Below are 21,705 nucleotides of genomic sequence, written 5' to 3'. Positions count from 1 at the left end.
CCTCACCTCAGGTACAACTACCAGAAAGTTAACATTCATACTGCTTATAGAACAACCATTAAAACATAAATGCTATCCGACTTCATATTCCCCATCCAAATGATTGTGCTTTATTTTGAAGGCAACTGTTGCTGGCACTGCACCGATTCCATCCCCCACACACTCAGTTGCCTTAGGCTGAACAACTAGAAAACAAGAAGTATAATTTTAGTGTTTTATTTCCTGAATTTTCCATTTGCAAAAAAAATATTTGTGAAAGCATGGACAGATAACTTATAGTCTACATTCAGGGCTGTCTCAATCAGAAGTAAAAATTTTAGGTGTGATGTGCGCAAAGCCTTTTGCGACGACAAAAATATATTGCAATATGTGATGAGGGTTGTTGCTTCACTCCCAGAGAGGGAAAGTGGTTGGCTCGAGAAAGTTAGATACGGCTTGCACAAAGGCTTGTGGTTGATCAGCATGTAGCCAATGTCCAGCTCCAGGGATGTGAGAGATAGAAGCTTTGGGGAAATGTTGGAATATGTCAGGAAAGTTGCAGGGGCTGTTTGGAAAAGGGGGAAGGGGAGAGCAGAGAGAGAGAGGGAGAGGGAGAAAGAAAATAAATAAACAAGCAGTTATAGACTGGTACTTACGAAATTGTCAACTTGACCTCTGATCTTGTCTAATAAAAGCTGTCTCTCGAGAAGGTAGCGACGCAAACCAGAATTTTCTACGATGATTCTGCACCAAACCATCAAAAATCGAATGTTTTGGATGTTTGACCTCACTGTGACCTTTGACCGATTTTGACCAAAATCTAATCAGCGCTAGCCACCACCCTCCTGAATCACGTGGTGTAATTTGACATTGGTAGCTTCTTCCGTTCTCGAGTTATCTGTACCAAACCATCAAAAATCGAATATTTGACCTCAATGTGACCTTGACCTTTGACCGATTTTGACCAAAATCTAATCAGCACTTGCCATCACCCTCCTGAATCACGTGGTGTAATTTGACATCGGTAGCTTCTACCGTTCTCGAGTTATCGTGCCTACAAACAAGCAAACAAACAAACAGAAACGGAAGTCATCAATATACTTACGAAATCTTTAGATTTCGTAAGTAATAAACCAATGTCACCCGCAGGGTGACCCGTATCTTGCCAAAAGGTGACCACGTGACTTCTTTAAGGTCACACTGAGGTGAACAGAGCTGTTATCCACCAGGAGCGACTCCTTGAGGAATATCTGCCTACGAGAGATTCCGATGAGAATCGTTCTACAGAGTAACCATGAAAACTAGAAAGCACTCAGAGGTGTTCAATTTGAGGTACTACACGATATGGTTCCTAAAACTTGAAAATTTGACCTTGGGGTCAAATATGTTTGACCTTAGGTGCAAACTATGAAGGTCAAGGCCAATCGCCACCAAAAATTAATCAGCTGAGCGCCAGAACATGAACTATATTCCCATGAAGTTTGAAGACGATCCGATCAAAATTACTCAAAAAATAAGGGTTTCGTCGACTCCCCTTATTTGCGACAAAGTGACCTTGACCTTCAAAATTTTATGCGCTGAAAGGGACCTCTATAGGCCTCTGATATGCGAAGTTTCAAAAATTTCCAATGATAACTTTGCTCTGCAGAAATTTTTATACGTGATTACAGACAAACAAACAAAAAAACAAACAAAATTTTTTTTTTTTTAAAAACATACAAGCTGACTAACATATCTTGCAAAAACTTCGTTTTGGCAAGATAATAAATACAAAGAAATAAAAACAAAGAGTTGACATTGTAAACTCTGCCATTACCTTTGTTAATAAGCAAGCAAACACCACAGAGAGAATCCTCCCAAGATCAGTAATGTCCATTGCATTATTGCCGAGAGACCGATTTTCATCAAAAAGGAAAGCTGCAGGTGGTGCGCTAGCCACATCAAGCAAACGGATGACATATGTTTTCCACTTTGAAGCGAGACATTATTTGTGGTTCTTCTTTCATATACAACACAAGGCTGCATCACTGGCGAGGGAGTGCGGCTGTGCCACGAATGCAATGCTCGCTGTACGTTAGGGTAGGAATTTGTAATTTGTTCATGGTGTTGGCGATTGCTCGCCAACTATGAACGAAGGACACCGTGGGATTTTGAACATCCACCAACGAACGTCGACAGACAGGAGTATCGGTGCTTATAGTGGAGCCGTTTACATGAAACATGGAAGAAGTTGTTTGGCCCTGAAGGGCTCGTCATCATAAAACTGACAAAACCTTTGTGATTCCCATGTAGAGAATCTGATTCATCAGCCTCATGGTTTATTTATTTATTTATTCATTTGTTTTCGACAAATATTCAAGAGCAGTACGTGCTAGAACATTGTAATCACCTCCAAATATGCACACTTCATGACATGGGAACATTCATGCCCACTCATTGCTCTGTATTAGGGTTTACTGAATCAAGGGTTCAAAACATGCTGAATGCTACCTCATAATGATGGTCGTCTTCAGAACAGTTTCTGTGCCAAGAGTTAATTAATGCAATTTCTGTAACTGAAGTCAATGATGACTTCCCCCTCCCTCATAAATCCCCACAATTCCCAACACCTCATATCCCGCAATCCAACCTGATGTAAGAGGATTGGGTGCCACCAAGGAATAGGGTGGGACTCTCATACGTCTCGGATAAATATGGGAAACCGAGAAGGTCGTTCAGGTGGGCGGAGATGACCGGAAGGTTGACGCGCAGTTGGATACGTCCATCCCGCTCGATCAAGTTGGTTAGCAGGAAGTTGCGGAGAGCAGTGTTCTGCAAGAAGACATTAAAAATTTTTTTTTAAAGCAGGAGAGAATCAACAACAATGAGGATTAAATTATCTCAAGCTGGAATGAAAAACTAAATGGACACCCAGTCAAAATTATACAACAACCATGTGGTGCAAAGAACAGTATCGGAATTGCTCGAATAAGACAAAGGGAGCTTTAAAGTACAATCATTTTATTTTTCAGAATCCTCGTTCGCACTGCGTTTCATAATGTGTTCCAAGGGACATAATGATAATAGGGATGGTGAGGGGGGGGAGGGGGTAATGTATGGGTTTCATTCCCGACCAGACCACACACTGAGATCGGTGCTTCACAAGCAGTGTGTTGTCAATGGGGTAGACATCAAGATGCATGTCCCGCATGCTAGCATTAGCTGGTCGATGCTAAAGGTCTCATGGTGTCTTCTATGAAGACTAGGTGAGTTATAGCTGACACCCTGAACCAATTCCAAGTTCCCATTACCTTCAGTCACATGTCAGGTCTGGCCTACCAGTTAGTCAAATGTCTTTTCCGGCCGACCCCACAGTACAAGGTGGGAATAATTGGGGTCTTGAAAGAGTTAGTAGTGTTCTAACGAACTATTCCACCCACTGGAATGATATTGGGAATGAATCACTCGCCTGGGTGAAGGCAAGGTTCCCTTGCGGATGATGGGGTTTAGATGTAGAAGGTGGTGCATAAGCTGTTCCAAGACAGGACCAGTTTATGGTTTTAACAAGTGAAAAAAACACATGAACTGAAATAAAGTACTGTATACAACACCAACAAAACAATGCTGTAGTATACAGACTTTCATTCTGTCCACTATCAAATTGCAATTCCTCATCAAAACTTCTGCCTGTACAGCAGCTTTGCAGACTTACGGCTTTAATCACGGTTAATGATGCACCCCAAATTGCGATGGTGACGACAGCAGATAGAGTCTCATTTCTGCTCTCGCCGTCTTCTGCCCCACGAATCACAAGCAGGAGGCACCACCATGATTTTTAATGGTCGGGAGTTCTATGAATGTGATTAATTATGTTAAGGGTGCATCATTAACCAGGATAAAACCGTAAGGCTGCAGAGCCTAGAGTGGATGGAACAGCGATGTGTTGTCCTGACGAGCCACAAAAAGGGCAAAACTAGTCGGTAGCTTCGCTTTTCATCTGCTTGGTGACACAGCATTTGATCTTGGCATCTTTGCTCTGCAAGAGGCCATTCTGGGGCTGCGTCTTAGTGATTGTATAGTCACGGGGTTCGTCCAGGACAGGTTAGGACCGACTGGCAGGAATCCAGGATGGCCTAGAGCCTACATGTACGCACACTCGACTCTATGCTGTCGAACCAAGATTTGAATCCTGACCCAGCTATAAACTGTCATCTCCGTGTTTCACAGGAAGGGTGCTTCATCACTGTGTGTGTGCCGTCCCTTGGATGGACGTTAATTTAGGCATCCCATCTGCCAGCATTAGTTAATGGACATTAAAAATCCCAGTATCCTTTGCGAAGAGTAGGCGAGCTATCATTGGCACCCCGAACAATTACAAATTCCTGCCCGAACTACTGTTGGGAAGGAGATGGCAAACTAGAGTATCACCCTTGCCAATAAATTGCTTCAGCAGCACTGACACTCTGTAACAACGTATATATATATATATATATATATATATATATATATATATATATATATATATATATATATATATATATATATATATATATATATATATATATATATATATATATATATATATATATATTTATATATTTTTATATATATATATTTTTATATATATATATATATATATATATATATATATATATATATATATATACATATATATATACACACAGTATATATATATATATATATATATATATATATATATATATATATATATATATATATATATATACACATATATATATATATACATATACATATATACACATATATATACACACAGTATATATATATATATATATATATATATATATATATATATATATATATATATATATATATATATATATATATATATATATATATATACACACAGTATATATAAATAAATATATGTTGCTGCAGACCTGGGGTCAGGAGCGAAGACCACGAGGGGTGAGCTACCTCGGGTTCCCAGCAGACTCTCCGGAATCGCAAGCCGTCGCTCACGAATAACTACATGGCGCGGCGGGTCGCTGATAGACCGTGAACATCAATAACTCAACCATGTGACTTAGGATCCTCCAACGAATGAATTCTGTTTACCTGAAGGTTGCGTGCTATAATTACCGGGGGACACGCCCTCGGTACGCACTTGCTCAAACCGGATCACCTTACCAGATCAGATGCAGCCAAGCGGGACTGCCAATCATGTACCGGCTCGGAAACAGATCGGGGGATATGGTCCCGGCTAAACAAGGGTGCAAACCATGCTAGACCAATGATAGAAAATGAGCTGGGAACACTTCTATACAAAGCATTTATTTACAATGGCGAGGAAAATTATGTGGCACATTGAACGGGGTTTATTTTCATGGACAGCAAGGGATAGCAAGGAATTTTGGGGTGCGGTAAAAGGCAACAACTTACAAAAGAATACACAGAGCAGAGTTATCCCGTTATATCTTCTACAATCTTAATTTATGCTAGGATAGGCACCATCACATGTACACACACAATGTTGACGGCAGAATGTTGACAGCACGGCAGGGAGTCTCGGCAGTCACCCCGTATGAGGCTCTCAAGAAGAAGTATGTCCTGGCAATTGCACACCAATTGTGAGACAGGGAGCGAAGCAACGAGGCGAGAGGTGAGCGAAGAGTCAGTGTGGAGCCGAGTAGAGAGCGAAGAGAACGAAGAGAGCTAACAGCTCCATGCTCCCCCTTTGATGAGCCTCAGGCGAAGGGTGGGGTGATGACCGGAAAGTAACGTGCTGTGAGTCAAATCCTGGTCCTTCATTGGGCCACTGCAGCCCGAGCCATGGCCTGCCAGGCTCCATGACCGGAAACCATCTCAGTTGTCCACCTGCATTGGCATGGGTTGGAGTTCCTGACTCAACATAGGGCATGGTCCCCGAGTCGGTACCCCGGCCCTGAACATGCTCCGAGTGCAGTCTGAATGTCGAATAGCAACGGACTTTCCCCACCACCCACGGGCCCCCCTCATGAGCCAACATGCACACCCAGGCCCCTAACCAAACTCCCGCATCGCCCTTCTTGCGACCCCTCCTCGTTGCTCCTGCCCCCCCTCCCCCCCGTGGTCTGGCGACTGGATGAGGGCTGTATCAATCCCGCATGCTCACCTGGGACGTCCCTGGTGAGATTCGTCAAGCTATTAACGTCTGTGGCGTGGTCAAGCATCGCGTGGTGTCGAGGACAATCTGAGTCGTGCGGGTGCCGAGGACAATCCGAGTCGTGCGGTACTACTCAAAATAGACTGGAGAATTGTGGCGATGCAGAGGGAGGGGGTGTGGGAATATTTTTCCCATGTGCGGGAGGCATTTGTGGTTGAAGTAGTGAGGTTTGGTGAGCAAGGTGAAAAGTTAGGTGAGGTGCTGGTTGGAAATTGGTGCGCAGATTTGAACAAAATGATGGTGCACGATGCACGGGTGGTATAGCGTGCAGTGGAGTGGTGTGGTGGATCTGAGCCACGGGAGGAATCGTGGTGTGCTTATTAGCAATTTCAAATTGAATGAAGTGTGTGCTTGCTTGCTTGTTTTGTACTATGGCTAAAAGGAAAGAGATGGAGTATAGATAAATAAATCAGAACATGAATTATAGATAGTTACGAGAACTAACTATGAGACCCACGGCAACACACTTCTTCCCGTTAACCCACTAGACATGAGGGGAGGTCAAACTACACAGTAATGAAATAACTGCCTGGGGATCACTGTATGTTGGGTGCCATTGCCTTAGAAACATGTGGATTTGCAGAACCACACACACACACACACACACACACACACACACACACACACACACACACACACACACACACACACACACACACACACACACACACACACACACACACACACACACACACGAAAATCCAGAGAGTAATTGTTCAAACATGCAACAGTGATATCTACTCAATAGTTTGAGAAAATCCCAGAAACCTGCAGTATGTGAGCTTTGTTGAAACGGAGCATTCAAGGATAAATGTTTTGCAACCGAACAAATTGAGAAATGTACAGAACCAGTGTGCACTTTTACCGTTATGTCCTCCTGCAGTTTGATATCTGCTGCTTTCCGTGCTTGTGACAGCGACAATCCTGGAGACCAGGACAGTTTGGACAAGACTTGGATTATGCCCGGAAAATGAAGGCCATATGCAGCAGAGGAGTAACATGGAGATACGTCGGCTACAATTAAGGAAGAAATGAGTTCTGGCTTGGGGAGAACAAGGGGAACGAAAACACAGGGGGGGGGGGGGGGTGGAGAGAGAGAAAGAAAGAGAGACATCCATTGGTGATAAATCTTTAGTTTAAGGTTTAAAAAAAAAAGTACAGATGAAAGTATTGTTCAATGTTCATTGTTGCTCAAGTCAGCAAAGTTAAGTTTTTGTTTCCTGCCTGTATGTCAAATGTTTTTTTGTATACAAGGTCAAGGCTCGTGGAAGACCTAGAACACCGAACGGCTCAGAACAAAAGGAACAGTAGAAAGAGAGGGGGGAACATGAACAGCAGGGTTGAGGGACAAAATAGACGGAGGTTGTTTTTCGAATCCGTCCACAAGTTTTTGAGATATCCTGCTCACAAACAAACAAGAAAGAAAAGACATCATGCAGAGCACCAATCTTGGAAAATCCGTAAAACAAATTTGACCTTAAAAATAATTGGTTCAATTCAATGACCAAATATGCAAATCCTCTTCAAATTTCAAGTGAATTGGATGAAAATTGACGATTTTAGAAATTAGGCCAATGATGACCTTGAGACCTCAAAAAACAATTGGTGGTTGAATTTGGTGACCTGATATGCAAATAGTCTTCAAATTTCAAGTCAATCGGATGAAAATTGAGGTTTTTAGAAATTCGACCTCAGTTGGTGATCTTTGGCCAATATTGACTTTTTGACCTCAAAATCAATCGGCTTCTTCCTTCTGACCAACTCGATGATTTAGTGAAGTTTCATGAAGATTGGTTTGAAATTGTGACCTGTAGGCGATTGACATACAAACAAACAGACAGACAGAATAATGAAACATAAGACCAAGAAGGAACCTGAAGAAGTAAAGAGCAAAGATGGAGTCATCAGGAGGAACCTGGACAGGATTCTGGTTTCAGCCGCTACTCCACTACCCTCAAACCCAACCAGGCGCAGCCAAATCCAGGCGACCACATGTGGAGAACCGATATACTTGAAACATCTTCGATTTTCGCAAGTAAACAAATGGACAGACAGGAGTGAAAACATAACCTCCGCCTACATTGGTGGCAGAGGTAACCAACCATCAGTAAGAAAAAAAAATTTGGAAATTTGTGGGGAAGGGTAGGGGTGGTTGAATGAGGGTAGAAAAGATCATGGTGTTGGATGAGGATGATCTGAGATGGTGCTAAACGGGTGTCTTGAACACCTGCAGGGAAGGATGACATTGAAGAGAATGTGGAAGTTGGTTCAATAAGCAAGAAAACAAAGAGGAATGAATGAGTGGAGATGAGCAGTGTTCCTGGATTTAGGTCGTTTCATCAGAAGGGGGTCGATGGTGGACCGCGTGTGTCATGCAGATACCTGGAGAGGTGGGGGGACAAAGCATGGAGAGGATAATAGTGCAAGACTAGAAAGGAGGTGGTAGAAGACAGACAGACCACCGACCTGTTTAGAAAAAAGAAAAATAAACAAACAACTATCTTCACCCTGAAAGTATTTTGAGCAGATTCAAGTACATCTCATCTATTGTTAGACTGTAATGGGGGGAAAAATCCCAAAATAGATTACAATCATCTGTTCAAAATATCAATTTAAATTATCTGAATTCTAACTACTACTACTACTACTACTACTACTACTACTACTACTACTACTACTACTACTACTACTACTACTACTACACTTGAGCTGAGGAAAAACTTTGGCTCGAGTCTTTCACAAACTGGCTGGCCAGGCCTGATTTTCGATCAAAGATGGTTTGGGTAGGAATGGAAATAACTCACCTACTCATCTTAAAAGACACATATAGTGGACTATTTAAACATCCACCAACTAGTGCTAGGAGACCGTACATCCAGCTCAACGTCCGTACGAGGGAGGACACACTTTGTGATGAAATTCCCTGCCGGCGAAACACCAATTTGACAGTTTATAGTGGAGTTGGGAATCAAAACCAGACTAGACCTGTCAAAAGTAAGTGTGTTACACATCTGCACCATCCTATCAGACTGAATATTATTTGTATAATACTGTACCCCCCCGCCCCCCACAGCCCCTCAATCCCTCCAAAAACAAACAAACAAAACATCTGTTGAAAAATACAGGGGTCAAAATGGTCACACAAGAGCTGGACAACAAGGAGAAGTGTCACTACAATTAATTATAACGACATGGCCACATGCCAAGAACAAAAGAAGACAAATAGCGTACCCATAGGAGGGCGGTGACCATGGCGACCTTCCCCCCCAAGCTGTGTCCGATCAAGCACCCCGTTGGCACGAGTCGCTCCTTTTCCAGCAGGGTCTTCAGATCCCTCGCCATTTCCAGGAAGCCCATACTATCTCCGTGCCCACTATCGCCATGGTTTCGCAAGTCCACAGAGACCACCTACGGATATAGAACGTGATCATCGGTCAGGGTCTTCGAAAACACAAATCCGAACCTACAAAGTCGGGTAACGCAGACCTTGCGGCCGGTTAGCTTCCCCAGGTGTTTCCCAACGGAGGAGAAGTTGTTCTTGTTCCCCAAGAGTCCGTGCAGAAAGATTACGGGGGGCTTCTCTGGGATCTCACCAGGAGAGAGGATCGCGTGTGCCAGAGGCAGCGGACTGCAGGAAGAGAAGGGATGGGTATGAACGAGAATCATCAAAGGTGGCGTTTCAATCCAAAATGTAAACGGGAAGAGACAACTATGTGTCCTGTGTCAAAAAGCCAGAGACTAATATTGTTGTGGGGCCAGGTGTCGGCGGTGAGCACAACCGCGAGGTGGAGCAGTGGGGTTGGCTCTACCGAACACCCAGAATTTAGATCGTGCTTCTCGGAGAACTCCGAAAGGCACAGGTCCCTTACAAGACCGTGGTCGCCAATACTTTGACGGCGTGAGGTAGGGTCCACTTGTCTAACTCCAATTTACCTAAATACTCACGCCGTCCAACTACCGGGGAACCACACCCTCGGCAAGCCTCGAGCGGAACGAGCTGTTATCGCGCTCGAACCGTGCGTAACCCGAGCGGATGGTTCCCAAGACCCGTCGGACCAAATGCACAATATGCCGTTTCCCAATTTCCCAACATGCACCATGCTAAGCCAATGAAAGAAGCACAGAAACGAGCTGAAACATTCAACAATGGGGGATTTATTTACAATGGGAGGGGGGGGGAGGGAAGGGAACATACAAAGGGTAGAGCTATCATGAATATAAGGAATGCAATGTACAATGAGCAAAAGAAAGCACTGACAATTCTACTTGAAGACGGGCTCAGAGACACACACACACACACACACACACACACACACACACACACACACACACACACACACACACACACACACACACACACACACACACACACACACACACACACACACGGACACACGGACCCCGTCGGGTCTTTATTGAAGGCTTCCAGCTCGAGGACAGGTGAGCTGGAGACCAGAGCCTGTTGTTGGACCTGTCCACCTCGTGTGGTCTTCGACGATCCGGCTCGGCGGGACTTGAACCCACAACACGATGCCGCTCCAAGCACCAGGTACCGCGTTCTCCAACCGGCCACGCACCAATCAACCACGACCAATAAGAAGATCAGAGATGACGATGACGACCACCACTCCCACCCTGGCATTCCTTTATATGCCTTTTTCCTCCTGGTGAGCAAATTGCCGTCTGATGCGCTTTCCACCCTCATTGGACGGGGCTTCGTGGGAAAATCGCTCTCTGTGGCCATCTCAACCCTCATTGGCCGGCGTGTTGTGGGAAAGTCGCTCTCTGTGGCCATCTCAACCCTCATTGGACGGGGCGTCGTGGGAAAGTCGCTCTCTGTGGCCATCTCAACCCTCATTGGACGGGGCGTCGTGGGAAAGTTGCTCTCTGTGCCCATCTCAGCCCTCATTGGCCGGCGTGTCGTGGGAAAGCCGCTCTCTGTGGCCATCTCAGCCCTCATTGGCCGGCGTGTCGTGGGAAAGCCGCTCTCTGTGGCCATCTCAACCTCATTGGACGGGGCGTCGTGGGAATGTCGCTCTCTGTAGCCATCTCAACCCTCATTGGCCAGCGTGTCGTGGGAAAGCCGCTCTCTGTGGCCATCTCAACCGTCATTGGACGGGGCGTCGTGGGAAAGTTGCTCTCTGTGACCATCTCAACCCTCATTTTACGGGGCGTGTGGGAAAGTCGCTCTCTGTGGCCATCTCAACCCTCATTGGACGGGGCGTCGTGGGAAAGTCGCTCTCTGTGGCTATCTCAACCCTCATTGGACGGGGCATCGTGGGAAAGTCGCTCTCTGCGGCCATCTCAACCCTCATTGGACGGGGTGTGTGGGAAAGTCGCTCTCTGTGGCCATCTCAACCCTCATTGGATGGGGCGTCGTGGGAAAGTCGCTCTCTGTGGCTATCTCAACCCTCATTGGACGGGGCATCGTGGGAAAGTCGCTCTCTGCGGCCATCTCAACCCTCATTGGACGGGGTGTGTGGGAAAGTCGCTCTCTGTGGCTATCTCAACGCTCATTGGACGGGGCGTCGTGGGAAAGTCGCTCTCTGTGGCCATCTCAACCCTCATTGAACGGGGCGTCGTGGGAAAGTCGCTCTCTGTGGCCATCTCAACCCTCATTGGACGGGGCGTCGTGGGAAAGTCGCTCTCTGTGGCCATCTCAACCCTCATTGGACGGGGCGTCGTGGGAAAGTCGCTCTCTGTGGCCATCTCAACCCTCATTGGACGGGGCGTCGTGGGAAAGTCGCTCTCTGTGGCCATCTCAACCCTCATTGGACGGGGCATCGTGGGAAAGTCGCTCTCTGTGGCCATCTCAGCCCTCATTGGACGGGGCGTCGTGGGAAAGTCGCTCTCTGTGCCCTGATTGGACAAGGCGCACGCCCCTGCCTTCCTGGGCGGAGTCCCGGTCTGAGGTGATGGAAATCTCCGCCCACGTATGTGTCCGAACGCACGTTGGCAATGGCGTCAGTATGTGAAGTGAAGTGAAGGAGATTTGTTGTAAACGAAACTCCGCAGCGCACACACGTAATTCCCGTTAGACACAGGTAGGGGGCCCTAACTATAAACACACACTTACCTGGCAGGACTATGTTCTATAAGGACCCTGGCAGTTGTGTGCAGTGAGCTTCCAGATTCGTCACAATATTTCACCTGCTGGTGGAGAAGGTCGTTACTTTCCGAAGAGCCAAAACCGGACAACGAAGCATGGCACGAGCCTTCCGTCCTCCACAGGAACCGCTTTGGGCAAGGAAGTACGAGTCGGGTTAGAATGTTCCATTAAAAAAGATATGCTTTACTTTTACTAATAACAACCGATAAAAGTACTTCTAGAATCTTCCTTAACCTCCGCCGCAAGGTAATTAAAGCAGATTTCCCTCCATTCTAATTTCCTAAACAAACCCCCCTATTATAGTCACTGCTATTAACTACACCGTCATGACGTTAGCACCGAGCAATATGAAACTGTAAGTATACAGATTTGTTGTTAATTCTCTGAAGAAACGAGTGCATATTTAAACAAACAATATATAGCAGTGAAACATATTAGGTTATTGTAATTGTTCAACGTGAATGTTAAAAAAAACACGAACTTGATAAGAATAACCCTGAAAGCACGACACACCAAACACCGATTACAGGTATCTAATCGATTTTCGTGTAAGACGATGTTTTCGATGATAATCCGACGTTACATTAAGCGAAATAAAAACAAAGTGGATCCAGAGACGTTTTGAATTCTTCCCGCTAAAAATAATTGGAATCACTTCCGGTTCGTCCTTGCTGTCGGTTGTACTTTGCGTTTGAACGCGCTGATGGTCGCCACACTATCGCCGTGCTCGAGTGGCAGCGTTGTGTGTGGTGTATTATTATCGATTTTGAAGAATTGAGCGATTAATCGAGCGTTTCACTCACTCCATTGACTGCACTTGCGAGCTTTGATATATTTTTTTTTTCCTCATTTTGCATGTTTTAGGCTTTAGCCTTTGATTCCCATTTATTTCATGGTGCTGGAGTAGTTGAGTGAGTCTATCTCGTGTGGCGTTTGCACCTCCTCCTCCTCCTCCTCCTCCTCCTCCTCCTCCTCCTCCTCCTCCTCCTCCTCCTCCTCCTCCTCCTGTCCTGCCAGGGGCGCATCCTTCATTAAACGTTACCCTCGGTGTGTCGTGCTGCAGGTCAGGAGTGATGTCCGCAGCAACGCAATGGAATACGTACATCATTGGTGGAGTTTCCATCAACCTGCCTGTCAAAGCTTATCCCTCCCAGCTGGCTATGATGAGCTCGGTAAGAGCTGCGACACGTGGAGGTGGTGCAGGGGATGAGCGACTGGTGGAGAGCGCAAGAACAGAGAATGCAGACCAGACAGGACCATTGAGTGATGGAGGTGTAGGCCAAGAACAGAGAATGCAGACCAGACAGGACCATTGAGTGATGGAAGTGTAGGCCAAGAACAGAGAATGCAGACCAGACAGGACCATTGAGTGATGGAGGTGTAGGCCAAGAACAGAGAATGCAGACCAGACAGGACCATTGAGTGATGGAAGTGTAGGCCAAGAACAGAGAATGCAGACCAGACAGGACCATTGAGTGATGGAGGTGTAGGCCAAGAACAGAGAATGCAGACCAGACAGGACCATTGAGTGATGGAGGTGTAGGCCAAGAACAGAGAATGCAGACCAGACAGGACCATTGAGTGATGGAGGTGTAGGCCAAGAACAGAGAATGCAGACGAGACAGGACCATTGATTGATTGATGGAGGTGTCGGTCAAGAACAGAGAATGCAGACGAGACAGGACCATTGATTGATTGATGGAGGTGTAGGCCTGGAACAGAAAATGCAGACGAGACAGGACCATTGATTGATTGATGGAGGTGTAGGTCAAGAACAGAGAATGCAGACGAGACGGGACCATTGATTGATTGATGGAGGTGTAGGTCAAGAACAGAGAATGCAGACGAGATAGGACCATTGATTGATTGATGGAGGTGTAGGCCTGGAACAGAAAATGCAGACGAGACAGGACCATTGATTGATTGATGGAGGTGTAGGTCAAGAACAGAGAATGCAGACGAGACAGGACCATTGATTGATTGATGGAGGTGGAGGCCAAGAACAGAAAATGCAGACGAGACAGGACCATTGATTGATTGATGGAGGTGTAGGTCAAGAACAGAGAATGCAGACGAGACAGGACCATTGATTGATTGATGGAGGTGTAGGTCAAGAACAGAGAATGCAGACTAGGCAGGACCATTGAATGATTGATGGAGGTGGAGGCCAAGAACAGAAAATGCAGACGAGACAGGACCATTGATTGATTGATTGATGGAGGTGTAGGCCAAGAACAGAAAATGCAGATGAGACAGGACCATTGATTGATTGATGGAGGTGTAGGTCAAGAACAGAGAATGCAGACCAGACAGGACCATTGAGTGATGGAGGTGTAGGCCAAGAACAGAGAATGCAGACGAGACAGGACCATTGATTGATTGATGGAGGTGTCGGTCAAGAACAGAGAATGCAGACTAGACAGGACCATTGATTGATTGGTGGAGGTGGAGGCCAAGAACAGAAAATGTAGACGAGACAGGACCATTGATTGATTGATGGAGGTGTCGGTCAAGAACAGAGAATGCAGACGAGACAGGACCATTGATTGATTGATGGAGGTGTAGGTCAAGAACAGAGAATGCAGACGAGACAGGACCATTGATTGATTGATGGAGGTGTAGGTCAAGAACAGAGAATGCAGACTAGACAGGACCATTGATTGATTGATGGAGGTGGAGGCCAAGAACAGAAAATGCAGACGAGACAGGACCATTGATTGATTGATGGAGGTGTAGGTCAAGAACAGAGAATGCAGACGAGACAGGACCATTGATTGATTGATGGAGGTGGAGGCCAAGAACAGAAAATGCAGACGAGACAGGACCATTGATTGATTGATTGATGGAGGTGTAGGCCAAGAACAGAAAATGCAGACGAGACAGGACCATTGATTGATTGATGGAGGTGTAGGTCAAGAACAGAGAATGCAGACGAGACAGGACCATTGATTGATTGATGGAGGTGGAGGCCAAGAACAGAAAATGCAGACGAGACAGGACCATTGATTGATTGATTGATGGAGGTGTAGGCCAAGAACAGAAAATGCAGACGAGACAGGACCATTGATTGATTGATTGATGGAGGTGTAGGCCAAAAGGCCAAGAACAGAAAATGCAGACCAGACAGGACAATTGATTGATTGATGGAGGTGTCGGTCAAGAAGAGCTTCAACACATGGAGTTGGGTGGAGTACAAGTTGAAAATGGTGAAAATAACAATGAGGAATTGAACATGAAATGTGTGTTTTTTAGATAATCCGAGGGTTGAACGGCGGTGATCACTGTCTCCTGGAAAGCCCGACGGGCACTGGGAAGAGCCTTGCCTTGCTTTGTGCCACTCTCGCTTGGCAACGACGTGAATATGGTATTGCGGCCTTGTCGTTTCCTTGATCTCTTTGAACTTCAGTTTCTTCCGCTGAACTACAAACTTAATTTTGGTTGTCCTTTCCCCCACCCCCCCCAATCCCCACTCCCCCAACTGGTATTCTTTGGTTTTTTTTCTGCTATATTTTGTGTAGAGAGGAAACAAGTGGAGGATAATAAGGTGAAAGTGGCTGAGGAGCAATTGAATGACAAAACGAAAGAAGAAAAGCCACAAGAATGCAAATCTGCACCACCTGAGCCATGCAGCTGTCACTGTCATCAACAAAACAAGCCCCCCACAGACCTTGCCGTGCGTTCCCTTTGTAACCCACCTTCGTCCGACACGCGGCAAAAGCCCGTGGCCGTCTCGCAGCCTGGAAAGTCGTCGAAAACTGATATCCGCTCGTCCTATTTTGCATCTCCTCCTCGCATCAACCCATCCACATCGCCTTATTTCAATGGTAAGGGAGGGAATTAGACGGTGAGCAACGTACAGGCACAGATTTTCAATCTCTGTGACCTCCTCCCCCTCCTACACCCGCTCCCTCCCCACCGAGCTGCAAACAAGAGTTACTCAAACCTTATGATCTTGTTCCAGAAAAAGGAGGAAAACGTGATCTATTGGATGCAGACATGGATGACTTTGCCAAGGACTCCAAACGGTTTCGTGTGAATTTGGTTCGTCTTTCTGCCTTGTTGTTTCTTTTTCGTTTTTCCAAAAGTGTTTCCAAATTTTTCTTTCCATTTCTTTTCCCCATGCTATCTTCAACAAAAGCTGATTACTTGTCAAACTAACAACCTGTAAGTTATGTATCAGGTGGGATACTTGACGAACCAAATGGCCTCTTCCTGTGTCTGAATAAACTTCCTATACCTCCTTCACCTTGCCTTTGTAGATGAAAAGGAAACATAGAGTACAGATGGGTGTTACATATGACGATGAGGTAAGAATCTTGCAAATTGCTACCAACAAACGTTTCTTTCTTGAGATTGTTCATGCATCTCATTCGTGGATGAAATAATTACTTTGTTCACAGCTCGAGTGCAATATGTGCTGCTGTAATGGTTTGACAAGAGAACGGGGAAGTGAAGAGGGACATCTTCAAGAGTTGGATGGGATTGGAGGAGGTTGCTGTCCGGGCGGCGGACCAGAAGATGAATGCAAGGATGAGGAGAAATCCCATCCTGTTCCAAAGATATTTTTTGCAACAAGAACACACAAACAAATATCTCAGGTACGTTTTGTGAATTTTGTTTTGACATTCTGTTCTCATTTGTGAAGGTAATCTCTTTATTCATCATGCAAATCGTGATACTGCAGCCTTTGAGTGAAATGACGCAAGATGGTTTCCTACGGTGGCTCGTTGTTTTTGAAGATTCCATGCCAGATATCTCTTCCCATGTCAAATGCAGGTGACTCGTGAGCTGGCCCGCACGGCGTATGGTTCCGTGCCGATGACGATTCTCTCCAGCCGTGAGTTCACTTGCATCCATCCCGAGGTTTCGATTGTCCCGCACAAGGCAGAGGCCTGTCGTGAGCTTATCGAACAGGAACAGGAACAGGTGAGGTGCAGATGGAGAATGTAATACGTTTATTTATTTACCACTGACAAAATAACAACCAATTTCTGTCCAAAATAAGAACATCATCATTGTCTAATATTTAATAAAGCACCAAGTCACATGGCACTCCATGGATTAAAAATAGATAAAATAAACAACAAAATGGCCTGGCAGGATCGATGCATACCTGTTTCTAAGCTGTCTAGCCTGGGTTCGATTCCCGACCCAGCTATAAGCTGTCACCCCAGTGTTTCACAGGCAGGGTGATTCATCATTTGTGTGCCGTCTCTCGGATGGACATTAATCGGGAGTCCCGTCTACCAGCAATCGTTGGTGGATGTTAAAGATCCCATGGTTCGGTCAGGTCAGTTATGGGAGCATGGGCCGCAGCAGCACGTCGCTCCGTCCACTTTCCGCCGGTACGCCAGAGGCCTCCGTCTGGCCATCCCCCAGGCAGATGCCTGGCCCATCCCCATCTCCTTAAGATGCTGATCAACCTGCTGCAACCACGAGGCACGTGGTCTACCCATCGGCCTCCTCCACTCACGAGGTTCCTTCGCTGAGAGAATCTGGTGAGCAGGACCAGCATCAGGAAAACGAGCCACATGTCCATACAGCGGCAGCTGATGCTCACGGTCTATGCGAGTAACAAATCTCATTTGAGTCTCTCTCAGCAACCGCTTGTTGGACACAAAGTCCGACCAGCGATAGCCAAGGATTCTCCAAAAAGACCTGGTACCAAAGGAATTAAGTCTCCGTCTCAGATCCCTGGTCAGAGTCCAAGTCTCACATCCGTAGAGCAAGACTGGAAGCACCAAGGACCTGAAGACTCGGACTTTTGTCCTACACAGATACCGACGATGTCCTTCGCAAAGTGTAGGGGAGCCATCGCCAGCACCATGGCCAAATTCCAAATTCCTGCCCGAACTCGTCGATTGTCAGGCCTGGCCAGCCGGTTCATGAAGTCTCGGCCCAAGCTTCCCCTGGCCGACCCAACCATGCAGGATAAGAGCACAGCTGTTAAAGAAGAAGAAGAAGAAAATAAACACCAAAATGCATCAAACTACAACAAGCTTCAATTAAAGGAACATGCCAAGTCAAAAGTTGACAAATATAACCTCAATTGTGCTTTACCTAAGGTTACTGGAGTAAACTAATAATAGTACTCGCGGGCACTTCTCGGCCCACCTTCAGTGGGCAATGTGCTGCGCAACATTCTTGGAAATGCACTTTATAATTTTTGTCATCTTTGAAAGAAACGTTATTAATCACAACATATCATAATTTTGAGAAGGTTGCATTATACAGAGTCATTTGTGGAGGTCATTAATATCTGACGCGTCTATTTCTGTAATAAAACAAGACTGAACAATGTAAATGATGTTTTTAGTATGCAGTACAGGTATGGGAGATTGTATGACATCATAGCAGTATACACAACCGAGCTCTACTTCTTTAGAATCACATCTTTTAAATTTTGTCCATTACAATTGATGCACTACTTGCATTGAACCAGTACATTGTTCGTTGCTGCTTTCAAAATTGTCAATGGCAGCAATGGCTTCAGCGATCCTCATCTTAAGTTCATCGACACACGTGGGAAGTGTCTTGTAAACCTGGCTGTTCAAAATTTCCCAGAGGAAGAAATCTGGGGATCGAGGAGGCCATGAAATGCTCGCTGAGTTGCAATAGTATAAGAGTCTGATTTAATGGAGTTTCTACAATTTTAATCCGCGTTGGTACGTCATAATGCTCTGTCATTCAAATCTTCAGGGCTTCACCTGTAACGTGGAAAAATAAATAAATGATTATTCAGATATTTCTTTCAAATATGCGACGCACTGTATTTTGAAGAAGATAAAGGATTGATGATTTGTAATACCGGCTACCACCAAAGGTGGTGCTATTTCTGCCACGTGTACTGCATGTTCAGTATATACAGTGTTTAGCCACATATGCATCTGCTCCATTATAGATAGATTCAAAAGTGACGTGTCAACATCTTTGCTTTTCAGCATCTGCACTTCCAGGGTAAATCCTGTTTATTCCACCAAGGTGTGAAACGCCTGTCAGACCAGGCAGATCTGCAGGGCTGCTGGGGCCTGAGCAGGGCTTGGGACATCGAGGATCTGGTGACTTTGGGACGTAGAACCAAGGCTTGTCCGTACTTTGCAGCTCGGGCGTTAGCAGCCCAAGCTAGTCTTATATTCTGTCCTTACAACTACCTCATCGACCCTCAGATACGACAAAACGTGAATACATAATCTCTCTTTAAACGTTCTTTTTCCTATTAATTATTTGCTGGTTTGTAAGCATGTTTTTATTTATTAATTTATTTATCAATTTATTTACTGATCTCTTCTCTCTTTTTTTTTTTTTTTTTTTTTTTTTTTTGTGTTTTTTAACCATCAATTCATCGACATCAGATTGATATTCATCTACGAGGACAAATTGTTGTTCTTGACGAGGCTCACAACATCGAGGACTCTTCTCGGGAGGCCGCCTCTTTCTCCTTGTCTCTTCCCTCCATCTGTTCTGCCTCTATGGAACTTCAATCCTTTGCTAAGACTTCAGAAACCCGAGCTTCTGCCTATGATGCCCTTTATGCCCTTTGTTTCTCCATTTATGGGTCAGTCACTCAAATGATTGGTGTGTGAGTTTGTGTAAAAATTGGATGAACTACATGGACAGTAATGAAAGAAACACGAGATTTATACATTAATGATCAGTTTTTATGGTGGTTGGAATTATCCATTGTTTAGGAAAAGGCACAGCCAATCAACAATTCGTACTGAGCCAGCACGAATCCTGGCTCGAAGGTCAAAATACACACACGTATAAGAAACCCTTTTCCTCGATTGAGAATTATTTTTTTTTATTTTTTAAAATTTACCAAGTCGAGGCTCGTGTAAGTGCTAAGACACAGAAACATATAGCAAGGCAGGAGGCAAGAGGGGTGGGAGAGGGAAGCACAAAATAGTGGGGAAGAAAGACAAGAGGATATCTGTGGAAGGGCGAGGGATGGGGCGAGGTACACGGGGTAAACAAGATGGTACTACAGGGACTTTCAGGAAGGAAAACGGAATTTGAAGGAGGTGAGCTTGCGGTGGATTAACTGGGGTAATAAAGATCACGATTTTCGATGGGTGGGGGGGGGTGTGGGGGGGGGAGATATGAGATGGTGGTGAACAGCTGTTTTGAAGGCCTGGAGGGAGGAATGGGATTGAAGAGAGTGTGGGAGTTTGTTCTTGAGGTCGTGAAAAAAGTGGAATGAAAGAGTGAATGTTAGCAGTGATTCTTGATTTTGGCGGTTTCACCAGAAGGGGGATTTTGGTGGATCTTGAGCACCTTGAGGAAATATAGGGGGGGGGGACAGATCACAGACAGAGCGGGGGGGGGCAAGGCCGGCGAGGAGACGGTAGAAGACAGAAAGACCATCGACCTGCTTGTGGTGAGAGTGAAAGACCCAAAGACGCAGCTGTATCACGGGAGATACCAATCATCCTAAAAGCCTTTGTTTCCGCAGCGTGAAGTTGAGCTCGGTGTGAGGCAGGAGCACCACCCCAGAGGGGAGAGCAATACTCCATCAGACTGCAGATGAAAGCTTTGTAAATGATTGGAAGCTCAGGTGTGCCAAGGAAGGACTTGGCACAATGTGGGATGCCCAGTCTGCGACTGGCTTTGTAGGCCAGCTTGGAGATGTAACGCCTTTTTGTATTTCAAAAAAAAATCTCAACATTAAAACAAATCCAAGCACATGTTATTCAGCCCAAAGACAAAAGTGCACGGTCGTAAAAAGCATGTCAAACAATTACACGTGTGTGTGTTTTGTGTACATTGGCCTTAAGGCCAAAATGCATGATCATACAAAAACGACTGTTCCTTGCTTTGGGCTTGACAGCAAGACGATAGTTTTAAAATGCAACGTTTTTTGGCTTAGGCCTGTAATACACTTGAACTACAAATTGAAAGAGGGGGTCATTGTACCAAATACTTGATTTGTATAACGAACATACCGTCGGTGATCTGACATTGTAATGAGCAATCGATAAGAAGGATGAGAATCCAGTGTTCTGGGTTCTTGTGACAGGTGGATGGAGGAAGGAGAGAACGGACTTGCACAGCGTGATTTTGAACTGTGGTGCCGAGAGTGGAGCGGGAAAGAGATGGTGGCTATCTTACAGGGTTGGGGTATAACTCCACTAACTTACAAAGTCTTACAGGTCAGTTGATTCTCCTTTTTTTTTTTTTCTCTGTGCTCACCTTACTAAAAGTGAAATGAAATTACTCATGCTGTATCTCTACCAATACGATGTAAAATCGTACAATAGTACTGTGTATGTATACAGCCTGGTTTGTGTGTGTTTTCTGTCTGACTTGTATGAACTCTGAAATCGCTGGACGGAATGAGTTTAAATTTTTTAGTTGTACTTGGAGTGTGCTCAGGAACGTTTTAGGCATTAAAAATAAATTGTATTCGGCGGGGTTAGGGGGACGTCAATTCTATGTGTAATGTGTGGCGCCG

The 21,705-nt window shown here is 45.3% G+C and overlaps 2 protein-coding genes across 3 annotated transcripts in view; one reads left to right on the top strand and one right to left on the bottom strand.

Moving 5' to 3' along the window:
* Positions 1 to 200: 200 nt before the first annotated feature.
* LOC147034100 (sn-1-specific diacylglycerol lipase ABHD11-like) lies at positions 201 to 12,539 on the bottom strand. Its single transcript, XM_085876415.1, has 6 exons — positions 12,296 to 12,539; positions 9,632 to 9,773; positions 9,377 to 9,553; positions 7,011 to 7,187; positions 2,609 to 2,790; positions 201 to 544 (listed from the first exon to the last, which is right to left on the bottom strand). Exons 1-6 carry the CDS (start codon positions 12,349 to 12,351, stop codon positions 388 to 390), a joined length of 891 nt encoding a protein of 296 aa, XP_085732541.1. The 5' UTR covers positions 12,352 to 12,539; the 3' UTR covers positions 201 to 387.
* A 367-nt stretch (positions 12,540 to 12,906) lies between these two features.
* The window catches only part of BRIP1 (BRCA1 interacting DNA helicase 1), a 45,015-nt gene continuing 36,216 nt past the window's right edge, over positions 12,907 to 21,705 (top strand). The window contains exons 1-11 of one of the 2 annotated variants that reach the window (XM_085876325.1): positions 12,907 to 12,996; positions 13,318 to 13,426; positions 15,507 to 15,618; positions 15,773 to 16,078; positions 16,216 to 16,295; positions 16,514 to 16,561; positions 16,655 to 16,852; positions 17,031 to 17,180; positions 19,196 to 19,432; positions 19,607 to 19,809; positions 21,271 to 21,403. In XM_085876325.1, coding sequence (XP_085732451.1) covers positions 13,328 to 13,426; positions 15,507 to 15,618; positions 15,773 to 16,078; positions 16,216 to 16,295; positions 16,514 to 16,561; positions 16,655 to 16,852; positions 17,031 to 17,180; positions 19,196 to 19,432; positions 19,607 to 19,809; positions 21,271 to 21,403 — 1,566 coding nt within the window. In that variant the 5' untranslated portion in view covers positions 12,907 to 12,996; positions 13,318 to 13,327. Of the gene's footprint in view, positions 13,166 to 13,317; positions 13,427 to 15,506; positions 15,619 to 15,772; positions 16,079 to 16,215; positions 16,296 to 16,513; positions 16,562 to 16,654; positions 16,853 to 17,030; positions 17,181 to 19,195; positions 19,433 to 19,606; positions 19,810 to 21,270; positions 21,404 to 21,705 lie in introns of both variants that reach the window. The other variant, XM_085876317.1, reaches the window with a different exon arrangement.

This window comes from Eptatretus burgeri, chromosome 1, assembly GCF_056783735.1.
Source record: "Eptatretus burgeri isolate ZD-2024b chromosome 1, Ebu_testis_v1, whole genome shotgun sequence".
NCBI lineage: Eukaryota > Metazoa > Chordata > Myxini > Myxiniformes > Myxinidae > Eptatretus > Eptatretus burgeri.
Note: the sequence above shows the minus strand (reverse complement) of the source record. Positions and strands in the feature narration are given on the sequence as shown.

Coding starts and splice junctions, on each gene's coding strand:
- LOC147034100 (XM_085876415.1), bottom strand. CDS start 12,351: ATGCTTCGTTGTCCGGTTTTGGCTCTTCGGAAAGTAACGACCTTCTCC. Junction 9,554..9,631: donor GGAAGCTAACCGGCCGCAAG/GTCTGCGTTACC, acceptor CTATATCCGTAG/GTGGTCTCTGTGGACTTGCG. Junction 2,791..7,010: donor AACTGCAGGAGGACATAACG/GTAAAAGTGCAC, acceptor GTCTTCTTGCAG/AACACTGCTCTCCGCAACTT.